At 58.5% G+C, this 19,450-nt stretch overlaps 1 protein-coding gene across 6 annotated transcripts in view; it reads right to left on the bottom strand.

The window, feature by feature from the left end:
- Window positions 1–19,450, bottom strand: part of CDK5RAP2 (CDK5 regulatory subunit associated protein 2) — a 158,278-nt gene that overhangs the window by 43,407 nt on the left and 95,421 nt on the right. For all 6 annotated transcript variants that reach the window (XM_041762766.1, XM_041762768.1, XM_041762769.1 and 3 more), the window contains 4 exons: window positions 17,512–17,699; window positions 11,614–12,046; window positions 6,645–6,876; window positions 3,172–3,291 (listed from right to left, as the gene is read on the bottom strand). In XM_041762766.1, coding sequence (XP_041618700.1) covers window positions 3,172–3,291; window positions 6,645–6,876; window positions 11,614–12,046; window positions 17,512–17,699 — 973 coding nt within the window. The remainder of the gene's footprint in view (window positions 1–3,171; window positions 3,292–6,644; window positions 6,877–11,613; window positions 12,047–17,511; window positions 17,700–19,450) is intronic.

Here is a 19,450-nt window from a genome sequence, read left to right as displayed (position 1 = left end):
CCCGGCTCCCGCAGCCTCACCCTCACACCCTCAGGGACGGCGCCTAAGCCAGGCCAGACGGCCGAGGCTCTGACAGGCACCGGGGACCCTGTGAAGTAACGCTGAAGAGCAGTCGTTCCAAAGCTCAGGACTGATGATGAGTCGTTTCCAGTTTCCCGGGGGCGCCGCGATGGCCCCTGCGTGAGGGTCCCACTGACGCACGACCCTGCCAGGAAGTACTTCCCGACGGTCGTTTGAACCCCCGAGGGCGGCCAGGCTCGCCTGAGGGTGGGCGGGACCGCGAGGCCAAAGGGAGTGGGGCTCACAGGCGGCTTGGCCACGCGCTGCCCACACACCGGCCTGAGGCGGGTAATTTCATGTCTCGAGCCTCAGTATCCCCACAAGGATGTCTAAGCTGCTTGCCGGGAACTCCCAGCTCCGGCGTGAGTCCGGAGCATCCGTCCTGGACCACGCAGCACACCGCCTGCGTGCAGGGGACGCTCAGCTCCGTGCACGGCCGTCTGAGTCCTCGGAAGGCTGCAGAAGGCGTGGAAACACCCGGCCTCACAGTCCAGCAGACCTGGCCCGAGCTCTGGCCCTGCCACCTCCTGGCTGCGTGACCTGGGCCGCCGGGTTCCCGACCCCTGAGCCTCCCTCAGAGGCTTCGTCCACAAAACGGGAAGAACACCAGGTACCACGAAGGGCTCCGCTGGCTGTGGTCGGAGGCTCCACCGGGACAGCTCCTGCAGAAGGCGTGCGGCACACGGTGGTGGAGGAGCCTGATGCCGACAGCCCCCGTCCCCCCGGGATGCCGGGAGCTGGAAGGGGGTGCCCAGCACGGGAGGCGGGAGGCCCGCGAGCAGGGGCTGTGGGCCAGGGGCACCGCTGCACCGACAAGCCTGTGGGCTGGGTGACAGGCCCTGGACGGGCTCCGAGGGGAGCGGACAGAAGTGCTCGTCACGCCGCACATTCCAACTTCTGGGTTCTGCAACTGTTCCTCGTGGCCACACGCCCGCTCCTCTCTGCTCACGATGCACATACCATAAAATAACTCTTTTATTTTAGAAAGCAGCTGCCGCATGACCTAAGGAAGCGTTCCCAGTACCGCACCGCTGCTGTACGCCATCTGCGGTCGTCACCGGTGTCCGCGGCCTCCTGGGGTGCGGGGCAGGCATGTCCGTCCGCGGGCCTGGCGCGGGGCCGGGGCAGAGAAGGTGCTCCGGAAGGGCCTGCTGGCTGAAGGAGCGCGACACAGGGACAGACGCGAGGCCCCCACGGGCCTTCTTTCCAGCGAGTCACCTTCCAAACCAAGGAACTACCGTTGCCGGAACGGCCTCACGATAACGGAATTTCATGGCAAGCAGCAGTGTTCGTTCACTCGGGGAATAAAGAGCAGAGACCACGCGATGAGCCCCTCACGGACGCCCTCCCACGATGCACGGACGTCAGCTACACGCGCACCTGCCGACGGGGACGGTCCGCACCCGCGCAGCAACAGTCGGCTCCACCGCACGACTGACATTTGCACTCTTGCCCTCGACCTACAGCACTGTGACTGAGCGGCGGCACAGGTTTGGTTTCCAGGCTCCAAGACCAGCGTCCAGCACGTCTCGCAGCCCGGCACCCGCGCGGCGACGTGACTTCGTGGCTCAGTAGCCCCGGATGAAGGGCCAGAGGCGACTTCTCACCTCGAATCCCTGCATGGAGGGCACGGGGAGGGAGGACTCAAAGCCGTGGCACGCGGGGGGCTGTAGGCTTAGCCGGGACCTGGCCCAACGCCCAGTGTCACCTGCGCAAGGACCAGGCGCGCAGCCTTCAGGACAACCTGTGAGGTGTCACTGGCAGCCCCATCTGACCGAAGAGGAAATGGAGTTTCAGAGGCAGACGTGGCCCGAGGCTCGGGGCGCAGCAGCAGCAGAGCCCCCCATCCGAGCCCGGCCGCCACCTCCTGTAGCAGCTGGCGTCCCCGTCCCCGAGGTCGGGTGCTGAGCCGGGACGGCCCCTCGCGCTCCGGGTCGCGGCCAGTAACACCGTGGCACCCCCTGCGCTCGCCTCCTGGCACCCGACAAGGGCAGCGGAGGCACCACGGACACCCGAGCCGGTCAGCTGGAGGCCAGCGCGTGGGGCTGCCGGGAGCGTCCGACACCGAGGAGCCGGGAGGCCTGACCTGGAAAGCGGCAGGAGGCAGAGCCCTAGGGACAGAGCAGCAGCGGGTGACAGAGGGGGCCTGTGCAGCCAGAGGCAGCCCCCGGGCAAAGCAGAAGCACCTGCGGAAGGAGGAGAGGCGCTCCGTGACGCTGGGCACTCGGGAGGGAAACTGCCAGCCCGCCAGGAAGCCCTGGCCACCGACGCGCCGGCGACAGGAAAGCCACAGGCGTCCCCAGAACCAGTCGTCCACATTGGAGGAAACGCTGCAGTTCTGGAACCTTCCTGGACCCCGTGGGGGCACCTGCACGCCCGGTAGAGCAGCCTTCCCCTCCAAGCCCACGACACTCAGGAGCACGTGACCACGGGTCCCCCGCACTGGCCGGCAGCCTCAGGGGAGCCGGGGGCATCCCCGCACTCTCAGGGCCGCCTCGCGGCTAGTTTAGGACGCCTGAAGAGGTTTCCTACACGGTGAACTAGTCCTGATTCAAGTGGACTTTTTTTTAAACAAAAAAAGAGGAGGGGGCGGATCGAAGGTAAAGAGAAAACAGCACGTGTTCCTTCCGGGGGCGGGGAACAAGAACATCCTTTTAGGACCGTTTGTGCTGAAATAGATGGGCCGTGCCTGGGGCCTTGTCCCTGCGCCTCCACACCGAGCAGCAATGAAGCTCCTGCTCCGGAGCGGCTCGGGCTCACCTCTGGCCCGCCCAGCGCAGCAGCACCCCGCGGCGCCCACCCAGCGCAGCAGCAGCACCCCCCGGCACCCACCCAGCGCAGCAGCATCCTGCAGCGCCCACCCGGCTGCGGCTGCGGCAGGGCAAGGGTGTGACAAATGCTCGGTGAGCTCTGACGCCCGGTCCCCTGCGCCCGCAGCCGCCTACTGCTGACCAGCTGGACGACCCTGCATCAATTCTGTTTAATAACCTCAGCTTCCTCACGTGTTAAGTGGGACTGACGACGAGGTCCCGAGATGCCGGCTGCCGGGCTTCGCGACCGCCCCCCACAGCACACCCCAAGGAGCGCCCGCACCCAGGCCTGCGTTCTGACCGGTCTCGTGGGTGGCGTGATCACTGTCCCCCTCCGTGGCTCTCCAGACACAGGGCATGGCTTTGGCTCCGTTCTGCTCTCCCGGGCCGTCCTGGTAGGCTGCTCCCACAAGGGGCTGGGCTGCAGGCGTTCGGGAAGAGAAGGAAAAATAAATAAAACCGTAGGTTTGAAACTCAGCCAAGCAACTGAGAAGAACACAAAGATACAACAGGGAAAATAAAAACACTGGGGAGGCAAAATGCAATTTATAAGATAAAATTAATCTATCGAGCTGCCATAACAGGACGTAAAAAGCATAAATACGCTGCAGCTTGTCTGAAATGGTTTAAGTCCAGGCTCTCAAAAAACTATGAGTGAGAAAATGAATTCCACAGACTCGGGCCCACTCGTCCGAGCAGAGGCCCTGTGGTCCCCCGGGCACCTGGTCGAGGCACCCCGCTGTCAGCCAGAAACACGCACGGGGAGAGTGCGCACCGCAGGCCCCGCGCCCAGTGCCATCAGGTCCTCGGCCCGAGCCCCGCTCCCACCCGCGCTGCTCCGTGAACTATCTGCCCCCCCCACTGGTCTGGGAGTCCTCCGAAGGCAGAGACCCGCTCACCCCTCCCACACCCAGCGCATGAGGCCGGGAACACAGCAGGTGCTCCCGGGGGAGTCCGCAAACGCGTGGCTAGACGGCTGCGCGGGAGGAGGCGAGGACCGGAAGGGACGGGGGCGGGGACGGCCATGCCACCGACGGCCCACCCGTCTCGAAACCTCCACTGTGCTGAACCCAAGAACCCAACGATCCATGGGGAACACCAGGGGCTACAGGTCACCAGAAAACCCACATGCGAGGTGGGGACAGTGGGCGTTCCGAGGCAGCGCAGGGCACGGCCTGGAAACCAGGCAGACGGGTGTGAATCCAGGGTCCGACGTCACTGATCGCTCCAAGTGCCGCCTGGTGATACCACGGGGCGGGGACCGCTCCGCCTCAAGGGCAGTGAGGAAGATGCCCCCGCACGGCGGCCTTCAGGCGGGCAGGGAGGCGCGACACCCCCGGCGCACGTCGTGTCCCGGACGCGGGCCGTGCGAGGCTCCAGGCGCCTCCCGCCCGCTGTCCCCACAGCCGCTGCCGTCTCCCGCCCAGGAGGGAGGCGAGTGCCTCGGTGACAGGACAGCAAACAAGCCCGGTGTCGCCCTGAACGCGCCGTGCCACCCGTGCTAGGACCAGGACCGTCCCCGGCACGGCTCCCCCGCGGCCACCCAGCAGCGGATGCCGCCCCCGACCACCGCTCCCAGGGCCGCAGCCCAGAGCAGGAGGTGCCCTCGCTCCCCACTGACGCCTCCAGGGCACGCTCTCCTCCCAGAAACCCCAGATCCGCGCCTCAAGCCGCCAGGCCACCCAGGGACCACACGCCCCGCAGTCACCCGGGGCCCCCAGAGCCTCGCTGACTACGTGGCTCCCCGCGTTTGTCTGCACCGCTGTGTGGGCAACCGCCCCGGGCGGTCCCTTCCTGCCGTGTCCTCTCCTCCCCCCGCCGGCTCTCCGGGAGCTGTGGCAGGCCGGCCTCGGCCACGCCAGGACAACGGTGCCCTCCGAGGTCACCGTGAGGGCTGGGTCCGGACTCCCAAGGCCACTCCCTTGGCCTGGTCTTACTGACTGGCAACGCTGGACGGGGCGCACCTGCCGTCCACCCGGCTCCGGGATGCCGTCCTCTCGGGCCCCCATTTCCTGGGCTGCTCCTTCCCCGTCCAACCCCCGCTCACAGAGAGGCTCAGCCCGGGCCGCTCCCCGGGTCTCCGGGTCTCCAAGTCTCCGACTGCAAACGCCGGCGACACGCTGCCACCTGCCGAACGCACAGCCCTGTACCCCCGACTGCCAGGCTGGCACCGCGCGGGGCTGGCCAACTGGCTCCTCGAGGGGCCCCAGAGCCGACACCGGCCGCCCGCGGCCCCGCCACCTCCTCACGGCGCAGCACCGCCGCCCTGATGGTTCACGGTACCAGGGGTCCTTCCACGCGGCGGGCGGCCTCCTCCTGTCAAGAGCCATAGACGGAGTGGGACGGGCGCCGGCCGCAGGGCCTCCACCACAGCTGTAGTCACAGGCTACGTGCAAACCAGCGTGTGTCCCTGAGCTCCAAGGAGACTTCAGGACGCGCAGCGAGGGTGGCCCCCGGCCACAGTGTGCCCGTCCCTGCCGGGAAGCCGAAGTCAGGCCACGTGGCTCTGCTCCCCGAAACCCTGCCACCGCTTCCAGGCCTGCCTGCGCAAGAGACCAGGCCCGAGAGCGGCCTCCGTGGGCCACCCGACGGGCCACCTCCCTGACCTTCCTGCCCTGCTTTCCCATCTGCTCCGGCCACGTAACTGGCCTCCCTCCTAGTCCTCCAACTCCCCAGATTCAAAGCAACATCAGGAACTTTGCCCTTGTGCCTGCCGCCAAAGACACTTTCCACGCTGAGGGTTCCACTCACCTGCTCCGGCCGGGTTCAAATGTCACCTCGTCAGGGAGGCTCTAGGATTCCGCGGATGGACGGCAGCCAACTCCACCCCCCTCCACACTGCCTGTGCCTCAGCCGCCTCCGTCCTCCCGCACCCGCCATCTCTACCTGCACCCGTTTTGTTCAGCCCGTCCCCAGGGCCTACGGTGGCGCCCAGCACACAGCAGGGCTGCAGCAATACTTTTTGGAGAAAGAGAAGGTTGCTGCTGTGGTTCTTGGCATCAGGTGCTGCTGTCACGCGCTTACAGCACAAGCTCAAAACCAGGAGTCGACGAGGTACTTCTGTGGACTCGTGAACCCTCTGAAAACGAGGTCCAACGCTTGCCGTGCGCTCGCCTACGCTGCGCGGCTCTCGGCTTTCCTGAGACGCTCCAAGGGGCAGTGGTCCAAAACCTCTAACACCACGGTCACCGCTGTGACACGCCCTCCACGTCTATGCAGTCTAACCCGGATACATTTTAACCCAGGGGCTCTCTACTTGGGAGCTCCCATGAGTGCAGACACGGCAAAGTGGCTATGGAGGCAGGTCACTTCCAGAGGAAGGCACAAGCTCGACAGGGTTTGGAATGAGCCCTGTGGAGGCCACGGTAACGTAGCCTGGACGTTCTAGAAAACCCCCCCAGGAGGGCTCTCACTTATACACACGATGCCACACGCCTCAGGCTTCCACAGGTAACGCCAAAAAAGCCACCTGGACTCGAGTCAGCCCACGGCCGGGGCCCCTGCAGACCATCCTGGGGAAGGCAGCGACCTCACAAGACCCGCGCGCGCTTACAAGCCCCTTTACCCAGACTCCAGAATAAAATGAAAACAATAGATTCCTTTTCCTTATTGTGTTCCTTTCATTGTGTATTTGTCAAGAGTCAAGATTAATCACTGTAATTCATAAAATTTATGCTCAAACTTACTGCAGTTCTAAACAACAAGGCTGACATTTCGAGCAGCCCTACCGGTCGTCCGTCCGTCCGGCTCGCGGAGAGCACACTGCACACTTACCTTCCTGTAGCGTTCTGTCTGCTGCTGGCCTCTCCTCCATCATTGCTTCAGCCAGAATCAACTTTTGATGCAGCTGCTTATTGCAGATTTTAAACTCCTTCAGCTCCCCCTGCAGCTCCAAGATCTGACCCTGCAGTTGGGCCACCACCTCCTGGGTGGCAGGGAGCCGATACACATTTCCTAATGACCGGGACGGTTTTATCAGGATAGGCAGGCGGGACTTCTTAGCATCCTGGAGAGACACACACAGGACAATCAATACACCTCCTCTGGTCGTGCTCGTGCCAACCTTGTAAAACAGCATTCAGACCGGCTGCCCAGACTTCTGGTTCCGGGGGTGGCATCCACGTTTATCTCCCGTGTCTTGGCACGTCCCTCCTCTGACTGGCAAGTGCCCAGCTTCTCCTCCTGGACGCCCTCTTGGCCCTGGCGCACTGTCTCTGTGGACGTCCAGAGGCTCACGCGATGGCAGTCCCCTCGCCAACACCATCTTCTAAGTAACACTTCCCTGGCCCGCCCCCGCCCGCTCCCCAGGCTCGGCCAGTCCGCTAGTGCACCGCAGCCACCCCTACTGAGGTTCTCAGGGGCTACCGAGTCAGTAATCCAGTGGCTCTTGCCCAGGCTCGAGCTCCCACCTGCCTAACCTCGACATCTTCCTTTCCACTGGCTCTCAGGCACTTCGAAGCCAGCCCAGCACCTGGCTCCTTCCGCCCAGCATCCCAGTCCCCACCCAAAGCTACGCCGCTTCAACACGCTCCATGTGGGTGAATCCCACCACCATCCCCTCACTGTGCAACCCAAACCTGGAAGTCTATCGAACGCTCCTCACACCCATCACCCACCCTCGCCACTTACCAGGCTCCATTAATTGCAGCTGTCAACTCATCTCTGAGGTCTCTGGACTCTCCTCGCTGCCTCCCACGGCCCCCATCCAACCCCTAAACACTGCTGGCGCTCCCCTGCCACACAGCCGCCTCCGGAGCACCCTCCCCCTCGCCCTTCCTGCCCTTCCTAGCCCACTCTCCATACCGTGACAGGAAAGGCAGAGCTGACATCCCTCGCCTCTGCTTACAACCACCGGCGTACTTCCCGGTCTCTCAGGACCAAGGTCAAATCCCTACCACTGGCCTATGAGCTCCAGGGTTGGGGACTCTGCGTTGCTTGGTCGTCCTCTACCACAGCCGCCAGCACAAGAACAGTGGGTGCTCAACGACTATTTGTGGAATGAACACGCGAAGAATGACTTAAGAGGCCAAATGGGGATGTCTTTCAAGTGGGGGGAATTTTAAATATATTAAAAAGTTGGGGAGAGGGACTAAACCTAGAAATATGTAAAGGACTATCACAATTCGATAATAAAAAGCACATATAACTCAATTAGAAGGTGGGCGAAGGATCTGATAGACATTTCTCAAAAGGGGACCTTTACATGGCCAATAAACACATGAAAACATGTCTTTAGTCGTCAGGGAAACATAAATCAAATTACAATAGACTATTGCCACTCCCAGCTCATTAGGACAGCTTCTAATTAAAATAATAACAAGTGTCGGCAAAGCTGTGGAGAAACTGGAACCCCCATGTTTCCGATGAAAATGTAAACTAGGAGCAGCTACTATAGAAAACAGCCCGGTGGTTCTTCAGAGTTCCCACATGACCCCGGCTTCCACTCCTCGGTGTTTACCCAGGTGACGTGAAAACACTCGTCCACACAAGAACCTGTATGTGCATGTTCACAGCGACGTTGCTCATAACAGCTAAAAGGTAGAAATAACCCAAACGTCCATCGACTGATGAAGGGATAAGTAAAATGTGTGACATCCATACAATGGATATCGCTTGGCAATATAAAGGAATGAACTACCGCTAAAGACTCCGGCACGAACGCACCTCGCAAGTGCTACGCTAAGCGGAAGCAGTCACCAAAGATCACGTGTTACATGATTCCCTTTCTACGAAACATCCAGAGAAGCCAGACATCTAAAGACAGAAAGTAGATCAGTGGTTGCCTACAGCTAGAGCACTAGGGGGGAAACGGGAAGTGACCGCCAATGGGTCCGGCAGGGTTTCTTTTTGGATAATTAAGCCCGTTCTGTAATCGATTATGGCAGTAGATCTGTAACTATGGATTTACCAAAAAAAGAAAAAGACCAAACGACTCACTGCACTACGCACTGTAAATGGATAAACTGTAGGACATGTGGCTTATCCCTCAATGGGGGGCTATTACTCCTTTTATTTTTTAAGTGGAAGAGAAGGAACCTGAGAGGAAAACAGGAAATACTTGGGACCCTGGGAATGACGAAATCAGCAAGGACTCTGAAAGCAGGAAAAGGGCGGAAGGAGCCCCACGTGCATGTTCTGGGATGCAAAATGCTTTCAAGCACGCTGTCCACGGTCCTCCGGCCAGCTCTGCAATCTCAGCACTCTCAGGATAATAGACGTTACCGGGCCTATGTTCCAGACAAAAAACTGGGAGGTCAACCAACCAGTCCAATGTCGTACAACGAGGAGGTTAGAGGGCTGGACGTCACAACGGCTCCCCAGCCTCTACTGCTCGGTTAAGCAAAGTAAGACACTCGCTGCCCCAACATTCCAGGGCAGAGAGCAGGTTCAAGGCCGAGGACAGTTTGAGGTGGGAAGGGGGTCTGTTGGCGGTGGCGGGCGGGGGGGGGGGGGGGGGGGCGGTGTCCATCAAAGAGGACCGCAAAATAACAGTCATTGGCTTGATCCTCGGTCTCCACCAATCTTTATTCTTGGATCCAAATCTGTGTGTCATATGGCAGGAGAAAAGATATCTGCAAGTGCACAAATGCCAAAGCCAATTTCAGGCTGGAAGACTGCCGTCAGTCACCCTAATGCGGGTTCTAAAATAACACCACACAAAATGCTACCTTATGGACACTGTGCACAGCCCCACCTACCGCCTTATGAAACATGTCAACATGGAAGTCCTCACTTGGGAGCGGAAGGGGGACAGGAACGCACACATGCCGAGCTCGACGTACACACGCACAGGCACGCACAAAGCACCAGCAGGCCCTTGCCACACATCTCTTCCTGTCGCCACTGCACTAGCCTCAGCTCCTAGGTCACCCTGATCCCTCTGGGGCCACCAGGAAAGGTAAGTGGCCAGGCTTGAAGCCATCACTGGTCCATGTGTGATGGTGGCAAGAGGACCCCTCCCTTCCTGAGAAAAGTATGTTTAGACTGCCCCCGTCGAGGGCACCTGGGTGGTTCTCAGTTAAGCATCCAAGTCTTGATCTCAGCTCAAGTCTTGATCTCAGGGTCATGGGTCAAGACCCACATTGGGAGTGGAGCCTACGTTAAAAAAAAAAAAAATCCCTATCCGTCTCTAAAATTGGACTTCGGTCTATATCCTTACTACTCCTCCCAACAGCTGACTCACTCTGGACCATTTTCTGAGACTTTGAGAGTCTGTATTTCTTCACATGTAAAATGTAGGGAATACCCATCTAACTCGCAGGCTTCTTGAGGAGATTAAATGTGATGGTATAGGTACAGGAAATCTAGCGTGATCCTGGCACAAACAGCAGATGCTAAAAAATAAACACTGTGGCCTTCCTTTTGAAGCCGCAAGCAAGAAGGATAATTCTACGCTAAAAAAAAATTTATATATTTGGGGAAATTAATGAGTTCATTCGATTATGTAATTTTTCTGCACAAAGGAGGCTACCTCCCACACAAACTGGGGGAAAAAAACATCTAGTTTTCCTAAAACACAGGTACAAACTAACAGAGCTGGGGGCAGATGAGAGCTTTCTATTCCAGCCAAACCGTACACATTTGCATCTGAAGTACCGTTAATATAATGGCAATGTCTTTTTATTTTTTTTATTTTTTATTTTTTTGTCTTTACTGATATCTTTAGAAAATCCTTTTCTAGAAATTACAGTTTTGGTGCATAATTTAAAACAATCAAAAGCAATTTTGCTAATGATATATCTAACTCCCTTTGGTATGCACAAAAGCAGTAATTTAGTGGTCAGAAAATAAACTTAATTCTCCATTCTGATGCTATGAAGCAGTGTGTACAGCTGATTTCTCAGATACAAAACACCCATCAGAAACAAGAACACCAACAGCCATCACTGGCGCTCTATTAGAAACATGACCTACTTCTCCACCAGAACACTGACATCTCTCCGCTTTGGGGAGCGTCAGCCCAACCCCTCCGCCCGGGAGGATTTTAGCAAAAGGTCCAATCAAACGCTGCCAAGAGAGTCTGGCTCTTAATCGTGTGGCATATTTGATGGTATTTGAGGAGAAGCATCGAGACAGCGTCTTGACTGAAGCCAAATGCAATCCCCCCACCAAAACCGGACCCTGCCACGCTGGGCCAGAAGGAGCGGGGGGCGAGCCTCGGAACGGGTAGAGCAGGGCACTCAGCCGCGGGGGGTTCCACTCAGCCCCTTAGCTGCGGGCTCGCTGTGGGCACTGCGAGTCGGGCTTCCTCATCTCCGGGAAATGTGGACCAAGCCCCAGAACAGTACCTCTCCACCGCACAGCCCGCACAGGATAAAACCGAGGTGCTCGGCCCTGCTCCTAAAGTCAGGTTATCACAATTTCACTGCAATCTGCAAAAGGAAATGTCCACCAGGGGGTGAAAATCCTACACCTTTTGGCACATTTCCCACAATGGAATATTTCAGAGCCACCGCAAGGAAACATGGTCCTGATACACAGCAGGAAAGAAAAAGCTACACACAGATGTAAAAATACAGCTCTGTAAGGAAAACTGCATAAATGTCATGATGTACAGACGGAGAAGACCGGGCCGGGGGGAGGTTAAGACGAACACACGCCTCCAGGGAGAGGCCAGACAAGGGGCAGGCAGGGGGAGACACCGGATTTTACAGACATCAGAAAAAGCAGTGAGATCAGAGTTGAGTTTTTAAGCCTTTCACTTGTATAAAAAAGGAAATAAATAATCTATAGAAAAGCTTACTTTGTCGGCCCCACTGGGGAATGAGAGGGCAGCGGCCGGCCTCCCTGGCACCAGGCACAAGCTCTGCGGCTGACCCTCAGCGTGGAACATGGCGTCTGGTGGCTCCTCTTCCCAAACTCCTCTCTTGCCCTGGTTTGTGAACCTGAGCGTGTCGCCCTCCGCGGCCACGGTCTGCACGGAGGCATCTTTCAGCTCCCGCGTGGCCGCTTCACCCGCCCTGAGCAGCCGGGCTGTCCAAGGTGACCTCGGGTCATCACGGGACCTGGACGACGAGTCGACGTGGGCCAGGTGTCCTAGCTCACCTCCTAGCTGAACGGCCACCGGCGTCAGGGACTTCTCGGTCTTCCCATCAAGGTGTTCTGCGGAAACTCCCTGCTCTAGCGAGCGCATTCGTTCCAACAGCAGTTCACGCAGCACTTTCAGGAGGTCTGGCCTGTTTTTCCAAAAGGGAAGAAAGTGGGAGAACCAGGTTTCGTGCCGTAGCCTTGTGCCCCGCCCAGTCTCTCAAGTTTTCTCCACTGACTGGCCCGACGTCTGTCTAAACCACGCACGCCGCCCACCCACCATGTGCCAGGACCCGCAGCCCAGGACTTTACCCCAACCGCCTCGTGACCCCCCCACCTGGGGGTCCTGGCAGGTCTATCTCACGGAGAAGGGAATCACCTGACACAAGTACCCAGCAAGCGAGGGCCCGCGTGGCTGTGCGGGTGCCGGCTGGGCCTCGACGGGAGCAGATGGGTCACCAAGTACTGCCAACCGCGAGGTCCACCTGCCCCCGGCCCAGTCCTACATCCAGGGGAGTACGGCCCGGGTGGCCTGGTCACCCAGGTGGACCCTGTGCAGCCAGGGCCCGGGACACAGGCCCTCATCGAAGGGATGCTGCGAACGACTCGTAATACAAACAGCAGTGGCTTTGAAATCACACGAAAATGGCTACAAATTCTAAGTCAGAGATTCTCTGGAAGTAGCGTAATCCCCCCCCAAGGACGGCAACGAGGAATAAACAAGAGAGCACAGAGGGAGCGGTACCTTCGCGTCCCTGGCCACCTGCCCCGTGCTCCCGCGGAGCCCGCCCAGCTGCGGCAGCGTGGACACTGAGGACGGCACCCGGGACACGAAGAGGCCCGTCTGGGGTGCTCCCTGCCTCTCTCCACTGGCCTGGGGCTTCCTCAGCGCTCCTGAGGCCCCCAGCAGGGCAGTGGGCAGGGGAAGCCCTCAGACAGTGGGGGGAAGAGAGCTGCTGGGACACACGTCCCCCGTCCCGCCCTGCGCAGGGCCAATGGCACGGCACCTCTAGGCCGTCCCCGGCGCTGTCCACAGCACGCAGGTCACGGACGCTGACTGGCTTTGCCTCTGCTCCCCGGGGTCACAGCCCAAAGAAACCACGTGTACCCAAGCCCTTACTTTGGGCTCCACTTTCCTGGGAACCCAAACTGAGGGAGCTCGTAAAAGACTGGGGCGCAGTTCAGAGGAATCCCTGTGTGTCTTGTGCCGGGTGCCCGACGGACACCGAGGGGGCAAGACCACCTGCGAGGACTTAGCCTGGTGTCGGACACGGACATTGAGAAATCACTGCTTCACGGGGTCAAAGGGGGAACAGGGGCCCTGTGCAAGTTTAGGGGGCTACAAAGCCCTGATCCCGGGGTGCCCAGCCTGGGAGAGGCAGGAGATGCCAGAGAAGGGATTCTAGAGGCGAGGGGAGGCCGGCCAGGGCAAAGGAAACGGGACGTTCTCGGCATGAAAGCCAAGGTGACCAGGGAGGAGGCGCGGCTGGAAGCGAGGCAGGGAGAAGTCCGCGTGGGGGCACAGGGGAGCCTCCGGGCGAGGCTCTGTGGCACGGGCACCACCCGCGTGCCGTGCGGCAGGACTGCACAGGCTCCTGTCCGGGGGCGGCGGGAGCACACACTCCGCCCCTCCCAGGCTGCTCTAAACACCCGTGACAGCAGAAGAGGCATAACAGAAAACCCCGTAAGGGGCGCTACAGGCCTCAAAGTCAAGGCAAAATTTGTCCAAACATGAGAAACCGAGAAGGAGAGGCAGTCAGGAAAAAAGGGGGCATTTGCAGAAAGCACTGGGGCCAGAAATTTAACTCCCCTATGGTGGAGATCTCCCGGAGTCCAGGGAAAAGTCAGGGGCTCCCCCCACGGGAGAAGGGGGGCCGGGGGTGTCCACACAGGCAAACCAAACCTGCACACACAACCCACTACGACGGCGGACGGGCCACAGCCCAACGTCCACACTCGAGAAAATCAAATTAATAAGGCAACCCGAAGACCCTCACATAAGTATGTGTAAATCACCTAAAAAATAAAGGAGATGTTTGAGCTGCTACCATTTCCCACCTGTTTCTCCCTAAATAAAAGAATTCTTTAGTTCTCCTATAAAAAAAAATAAAGACTTAAAAATAAAAAAGGAGAAAAAGGACTCATTTAAGAGAAGAAGGAAACCAGGAAAGCACCAGGAAATGGTGGGCGCAGGGACTGGAGCAGGCGAGGACGGAGGGAGAGGCGGGCAGGAGGAGGGCTGCCGGCGTCCGGCCGGGCACGGGGACAGGGGGGCCCTCGGCCGCGCTGCGCACTCTTCCCTCTGCCGATCCTCTCGCCTGCCTCCGGCCGGGGACCAACGCTCGGCGCGACGCCTGATGGCCCCTGCCCTGTATCTGCGCCTGCGACACGTGACCGGGGCCGTGAACGCTCGAGGGCAGCGGGGAGGCCCCACTCCCATCTGGATCCCACCGCCCAGCTCTGGGGCAGGGGCGACTCCGTTCAGACCACAGCCTTGGCACACGGAGGCACGGGAAAAATTAAAGGTTTGAAAAACAGAATTTAAATGTACGGTACATTTTTTCACTTCGAATATGGAATCATCTAGCCTACACAAACCATCTTAAAATTTAGTAAACCCAGACTTTAAAAAGATTGCTGGCACTTTAAGCATGTTAAACTAAATTTTCCTTTCCTCTCCTTCCCTTAATATAGATTAAAAGTAATGACAGTTGCTATTCAGCTGGCCAAAGGAGGACCGTTATTCACCACCAAACAACGTACAATAAAACCCAGGAAACAGGCTTTACAGACGGGCAGTAAAAGGCGGTGAAAGAGGCCATTAGAATGTACTAAAGTGGGGTGCTGTTAGATAAACCCTCCCGGGTGACTTTGCTAGAGATCTGCGCAGCGGATTCACCCAGCCGTCGCCGGATCAGGACCTGTTCAACGGTTCGGTCAAGGGTCTGGTCAGAGGCGCAGACACCGTTGACACGGCCTTCCCGAGGACCTCGGCCGCGGCGCGAGGCCGTGGGGGCCGGCAGCTGCGAAGCCCGTGCGGCGTCGGGCCGTTGAGCACGCCAAGCACACTCGGGCCTCCCGTGCGCCTGCGGGGTGGGGCCAGAGCTCACCCCACTTTACAGATGAAGAAATGGGCTCGGGAGACTCCAGATCCCCTAGCAAAGCGGCAGAACAAAGATCGGGGCAGCCCGATCCTCCTGAGCCCAGGGGTCACTATACCCTCTTCAATTCTCCCCATTTACCTTCTGCTGTGATGCTGATGCTTAGGTATTTACTGAGCACCTCTCACCTGCCACCACGGCAGTGGGCATGCGTGGTGAAAAGGAATCAGGGGCTCGCGTTTCATTAAGACGACAGACGTCCACGCCTATGTCGGTAACTAAATCAGACAACGTACAGCAGCGATGAGCAGTACCATCAGCCACGGGAGGGAGGGAGGGAGGGAGGGAGGGAGGGAGGGAGGGAGTCCTGAGACCACGTGCAAGCAGGACTCCTGTTAGTGCTCAGCAAGGACCTGTCCCCAGGGCGGATGTGGAGCTGAGACACCACCAGTCACATACATACTGCAGGCAGAGGGACGGCTGGTGCAAAGGCCCTGAGGTGTCTGAGGCACAGAGGAGCTCCGTGTGGCTGGGGGGTGGATGGTAAGGACAGAAAGAGGCGGGCTCCAGGGCGAGCAGCTCTGACCTTCCTGTAAGGGCAATGGAAGTCCACTGGAAGGTCGTACGCACGGAACAGATATGATCTGACCTAAGTTACAAAACGATCACTGGCTGCTCTGGGGAGTGGACAGTAGAGGAGCCTGCACTGCTGGAGTCCAGGCAAGAGACGGTGGCGGCTGGGACAGGAGGGGACTCCCAAGCAGAAGAATAGTGTTTCTCTGACCAATTAAAATCCTGGTTGCCCAATGAGTGTTTGTAAAGGACTCCTCCAGAAGGCTCTCCAATGGCTCTAGCGCTTCCTAGCTACAGGAATGTCAAGTCCCCAAATGTCAGCTCCCACGTTTATAAGAAGGAAAACACCATGAGCAGCGCACAAAGCTGGTGTGAGGGAGAACTGAGGCTGGGCCTGTGGTGCCCAGGGTGTGGGCCAGAGGGTGCAGACCCCGGAGGGGCCCTCGGGAGGGCCTGGGGACCACGACTGCACCGCCACGGGCTTCAGTGGTACAGTGCGAATGGCAGCTGCGCAGAGAACAAGACAGGGCCACAGACGTAGGCCGGCGTAAGAAACCCCGTCCTCACACTGCAACTGCCAACGCGGTCTGGAAGCCGTGGAGCAGACACCTACAGGGAACAGGTAACTGAACCATAGATGTCACAGGCTGGCCTGGCAGGCGGGAGATGCTTTCTTTAAAAAATGTAGTTAGGGGTCCACATCTTTAAAAATCAAGAGATGTAGGATACAATTTGGGGCTTCCACCGAAAGCCTGGAAGCCTGGGAGCCCAGGTGCCCGTACCACTCTGTCGCGTAGGGCTGAGAGGCTCTGGCCCAGTAGAGGGGGCACACGTGCCCGGGTTTGCCACACGCCCCCGCGGCCCACCGTACTTTCCCCAGCTCAATCACCCAGGCACCTTCCAGGAGGTCCTCAGAGGGTGGCATCCCTACTCTCGGAGGGGACACTTGGGACCCTGACATGGAGAAAATCCTCCGTCTCTCAAGCCTTGACTGTGGTCACCAAGTCCCTGTGATAATAAACCAGAACGGCCGCTAGACATGTGCCCCAACAGGACGCGAGCTAGAGAAGTGTGAGATGCCAGGCACTGGGGGCGGGTCAGCCTGCCTGAGCTCAAAAGCAGAACGGTCCGATTCCTGTTTCTTTGCTAAGGAACGTCTGTGAGGCTTGGTGCACCAGCAGTGCAAGGACCAGCAGGGTTCCCGGCTCCTGCCAAGAGTCAGGGGCAGGAGTTCGGGCTCCACTTCTCTGCCTCCACTGGAGAGAACTGGACAGTTTTACTGGACGCACAGCACCTGCCTGCCAGGCTCCTCAAACGGTGCGCGCCTGCCTCCTCACGCACGAGAAGAGGTCGGGGAGGCCGGGCCCTGAGAGAGGGAGGCGCGGCTCCGCCCGGCAGCTGTCGCCATGGTCTGGAAGAATGTGCAAGGGCGACAGTCTCCTCCCGAAGGGTTAATTTTAAAAATACAAAATGTACTGAATGTTTCTCCTTCTCCGGCTCAAGGCAAACGCCCGACTACTCCCTCACAGAGGACGACGCCCGCCCAGCACAATGAGAAGACAAACCAAGCTCAAGCTCCACGTACCCAGCGGGTCACAAGCACAGCGGCGGCTCCTGAGCTGGTGCAGAACCTGAGGAGACTCGGGTGGGGCTGTCCTCTCGCTGACAGCCCGACAGCCCCCCCAGGGCTCGCGGCCCACTCCAGAGGAAAGCCTTCCTCCTCTTCGTAAGGGGCTCGCGGGCGGCTCTGCGGAGGCCCCCCCAGCCACCAGCGCGCAGCCTAATTACTTAATTGCCTGACTGGCAAGATTCCTTCCAAGACGTTTCAGGGGCTCGCTCAGCTACATTCCACGGCACCACCATCTAAATCCATTTAGCAAAATGAGTTTGTTCTCCCCTCAAACTAGAGAGAAAAAGCAGTGCGGGGGCCCCACGTCTACCTGGATTCCAGGAACATCGTGGCCTTCTCGTTGAAAAACGGGGCCAGCAGGTTCAGGAGCTCGCCTTCCTCTGGACTCTGGTCTCCGGGGCAGCCAGGTGTGTGGGCTCCATCGTAGTCTAGGATGCTAGAATCTGTGTGCCTCGAGTATCCGTTTTTGCAGCCCCCTTTGGAAAAGTCCTCCACGACCTGCAAAGCAGAGGATGCGGTCAAAATAGGGCCCTGGAAGAGAGGAGGGCCGTGTGTGGGGGAGAAAGGGCGGAGGCAGCGACCGAACGGGCAGCACCAGCAAGCCAGAGGGCACCGGAAGCGCAGCAGGCAGGGCAGGGCGCGGCTCCGGCTCGCAGGCCCACACGTGCCCTGTGGCAGGGCGGGGAGGTGCCTGTGCAAGAGCACGGACAGGTCATGCCACTTCTCCTCACCCTCAGTTCCCTGATCCGCACAACGTGGAGAGTAACGCCACCTCCCAAGGTGACCGTGAGAATAAAATGAGATGACTGCCTCACCTAAGGTCCTGGCACAGTGTCCCGCCTGCCACGGCCGTGTCCCCTCGCCCCCCGGCCCGCTCCTCGGGAGCCCAGGCCACGCCTGATGCTTCAGACGTCCGGCATCTACCTCTTGTGATGCATCCTCCCCGCTACAAATCGGGAAAGCGCCTTACTCTTTACAGAGACACGCTAATGAACATGACTTTGACTGGTCTCCTTAGGAAAGTAGAGAGATCCTAATTCCCAGGGAGACGTTATTTACGGATCCATCTTCTGGGGTCACTGAGGGCCCCAGAGTTGTGGTACCAACAATGTGCCGAGTTAAAGCCTGTGTCGGGCATGCCCGAGGTGCTCCAACTAGCGTCCTTTCTAAACTTCTTCTCCCAGTCTATAAATAACCGCCCTCGACTTCCTTACTGCAGGTGGCACATACACTAGCCATCACAGCCCTCTCTCACACTTGTAAAATGATTAAGATTTTTAAATGGAAGACAAGACCCACACAAATGAGCAGTTATTTATAGGGTCTTGTTTGCCACCAATCTAGTTATTACGTCCATCTAAATAAGTAAGTTCCAAAGAAGGGAAATGTGGACTATCGTCATAAAAAGAGCGATCGCATTTCCTGAGCACTTAGTACGTACCTTTCTATGCACTAACTGAAATATCACAGACACTCCGGCAAGGATGGATTATCTTCAAGGACCAAAAAACTCGGGCTGAGGGCCTACGCAAGGGTTAACTGAGGTCACAAAGATGAAGACCAAGACTCAAGATCTAATTCCAAGAGCCCCACTTTGAACTGCTTTGCTTTCCAAAACCACCGACATTTTGATGATCTCACACTCGTGACTTCAAGAACTTCAACGCCTGGAAGGTTACAAATGCCAGACTGCAGCCTCCTCTGTCCATCGCATCCCAGGCTTTCAGGCTCTTTCAACCTCGGGAGAACGTTTGTCCCAAATGCCCAGTACCAATGTCACTGGAGGAACATTCTCAAGGATGCCCACGTGCCACCAGGCGGGGCTCCAGATCAGGAGACTGGAGAGGGCCCCGGGAAGGGCGTCCTAGGCGGCAGTGAAGTGATCTGGGACTCCACTGAGCGCAGCTCCTGCAGGGGAGGGGCTCCCCTCCCAACTCAGTCACTCACCTGCCCTGCGCCCTGGAGAGATCCTCTCCCCTCACAGGGCTCAGTCTCCAACACAGACAATAAATGGGTCGGGTTAGAGCGCCACAGATCTGACCACCTCCAACAGCCGATGCCTGTTACTCTCTGACAACAACCCTGTTTTTATTGGCAACTCCTGGTCTCGCTGTTTCTCAACTGGCTCTACCACCCTGTTTGGAACTTAGGAGAAGGAAGAGACCTAGCGTCTCGGCTCCCCGCTGGCACACAGCAGGCACTCGACACGGGCAGAAAGAACGGAGAAGCCAACGGATTCACTCCAAACA

This window comes from Vulpes lagopus, chromosome 7 (genome assembly GCF_018345385.1).
Source record: "Vulpes lagopus strain Blue_001 chromosome 7, ASM1834538v1, whole genome shotgun sequence".
In the NCBI taxonomy this organism is placed as follows: domain Eukaryota; kingdom Metazoa; phylum Chordata; class Mammalia; order Carnivora; family Canidae; genus Vulpes; species Vulpes lagopus.
Note: the sequence above shows the minus strand (reverse complement) of the source record. Positions and strands in the feature narration are given on the sequence as shown.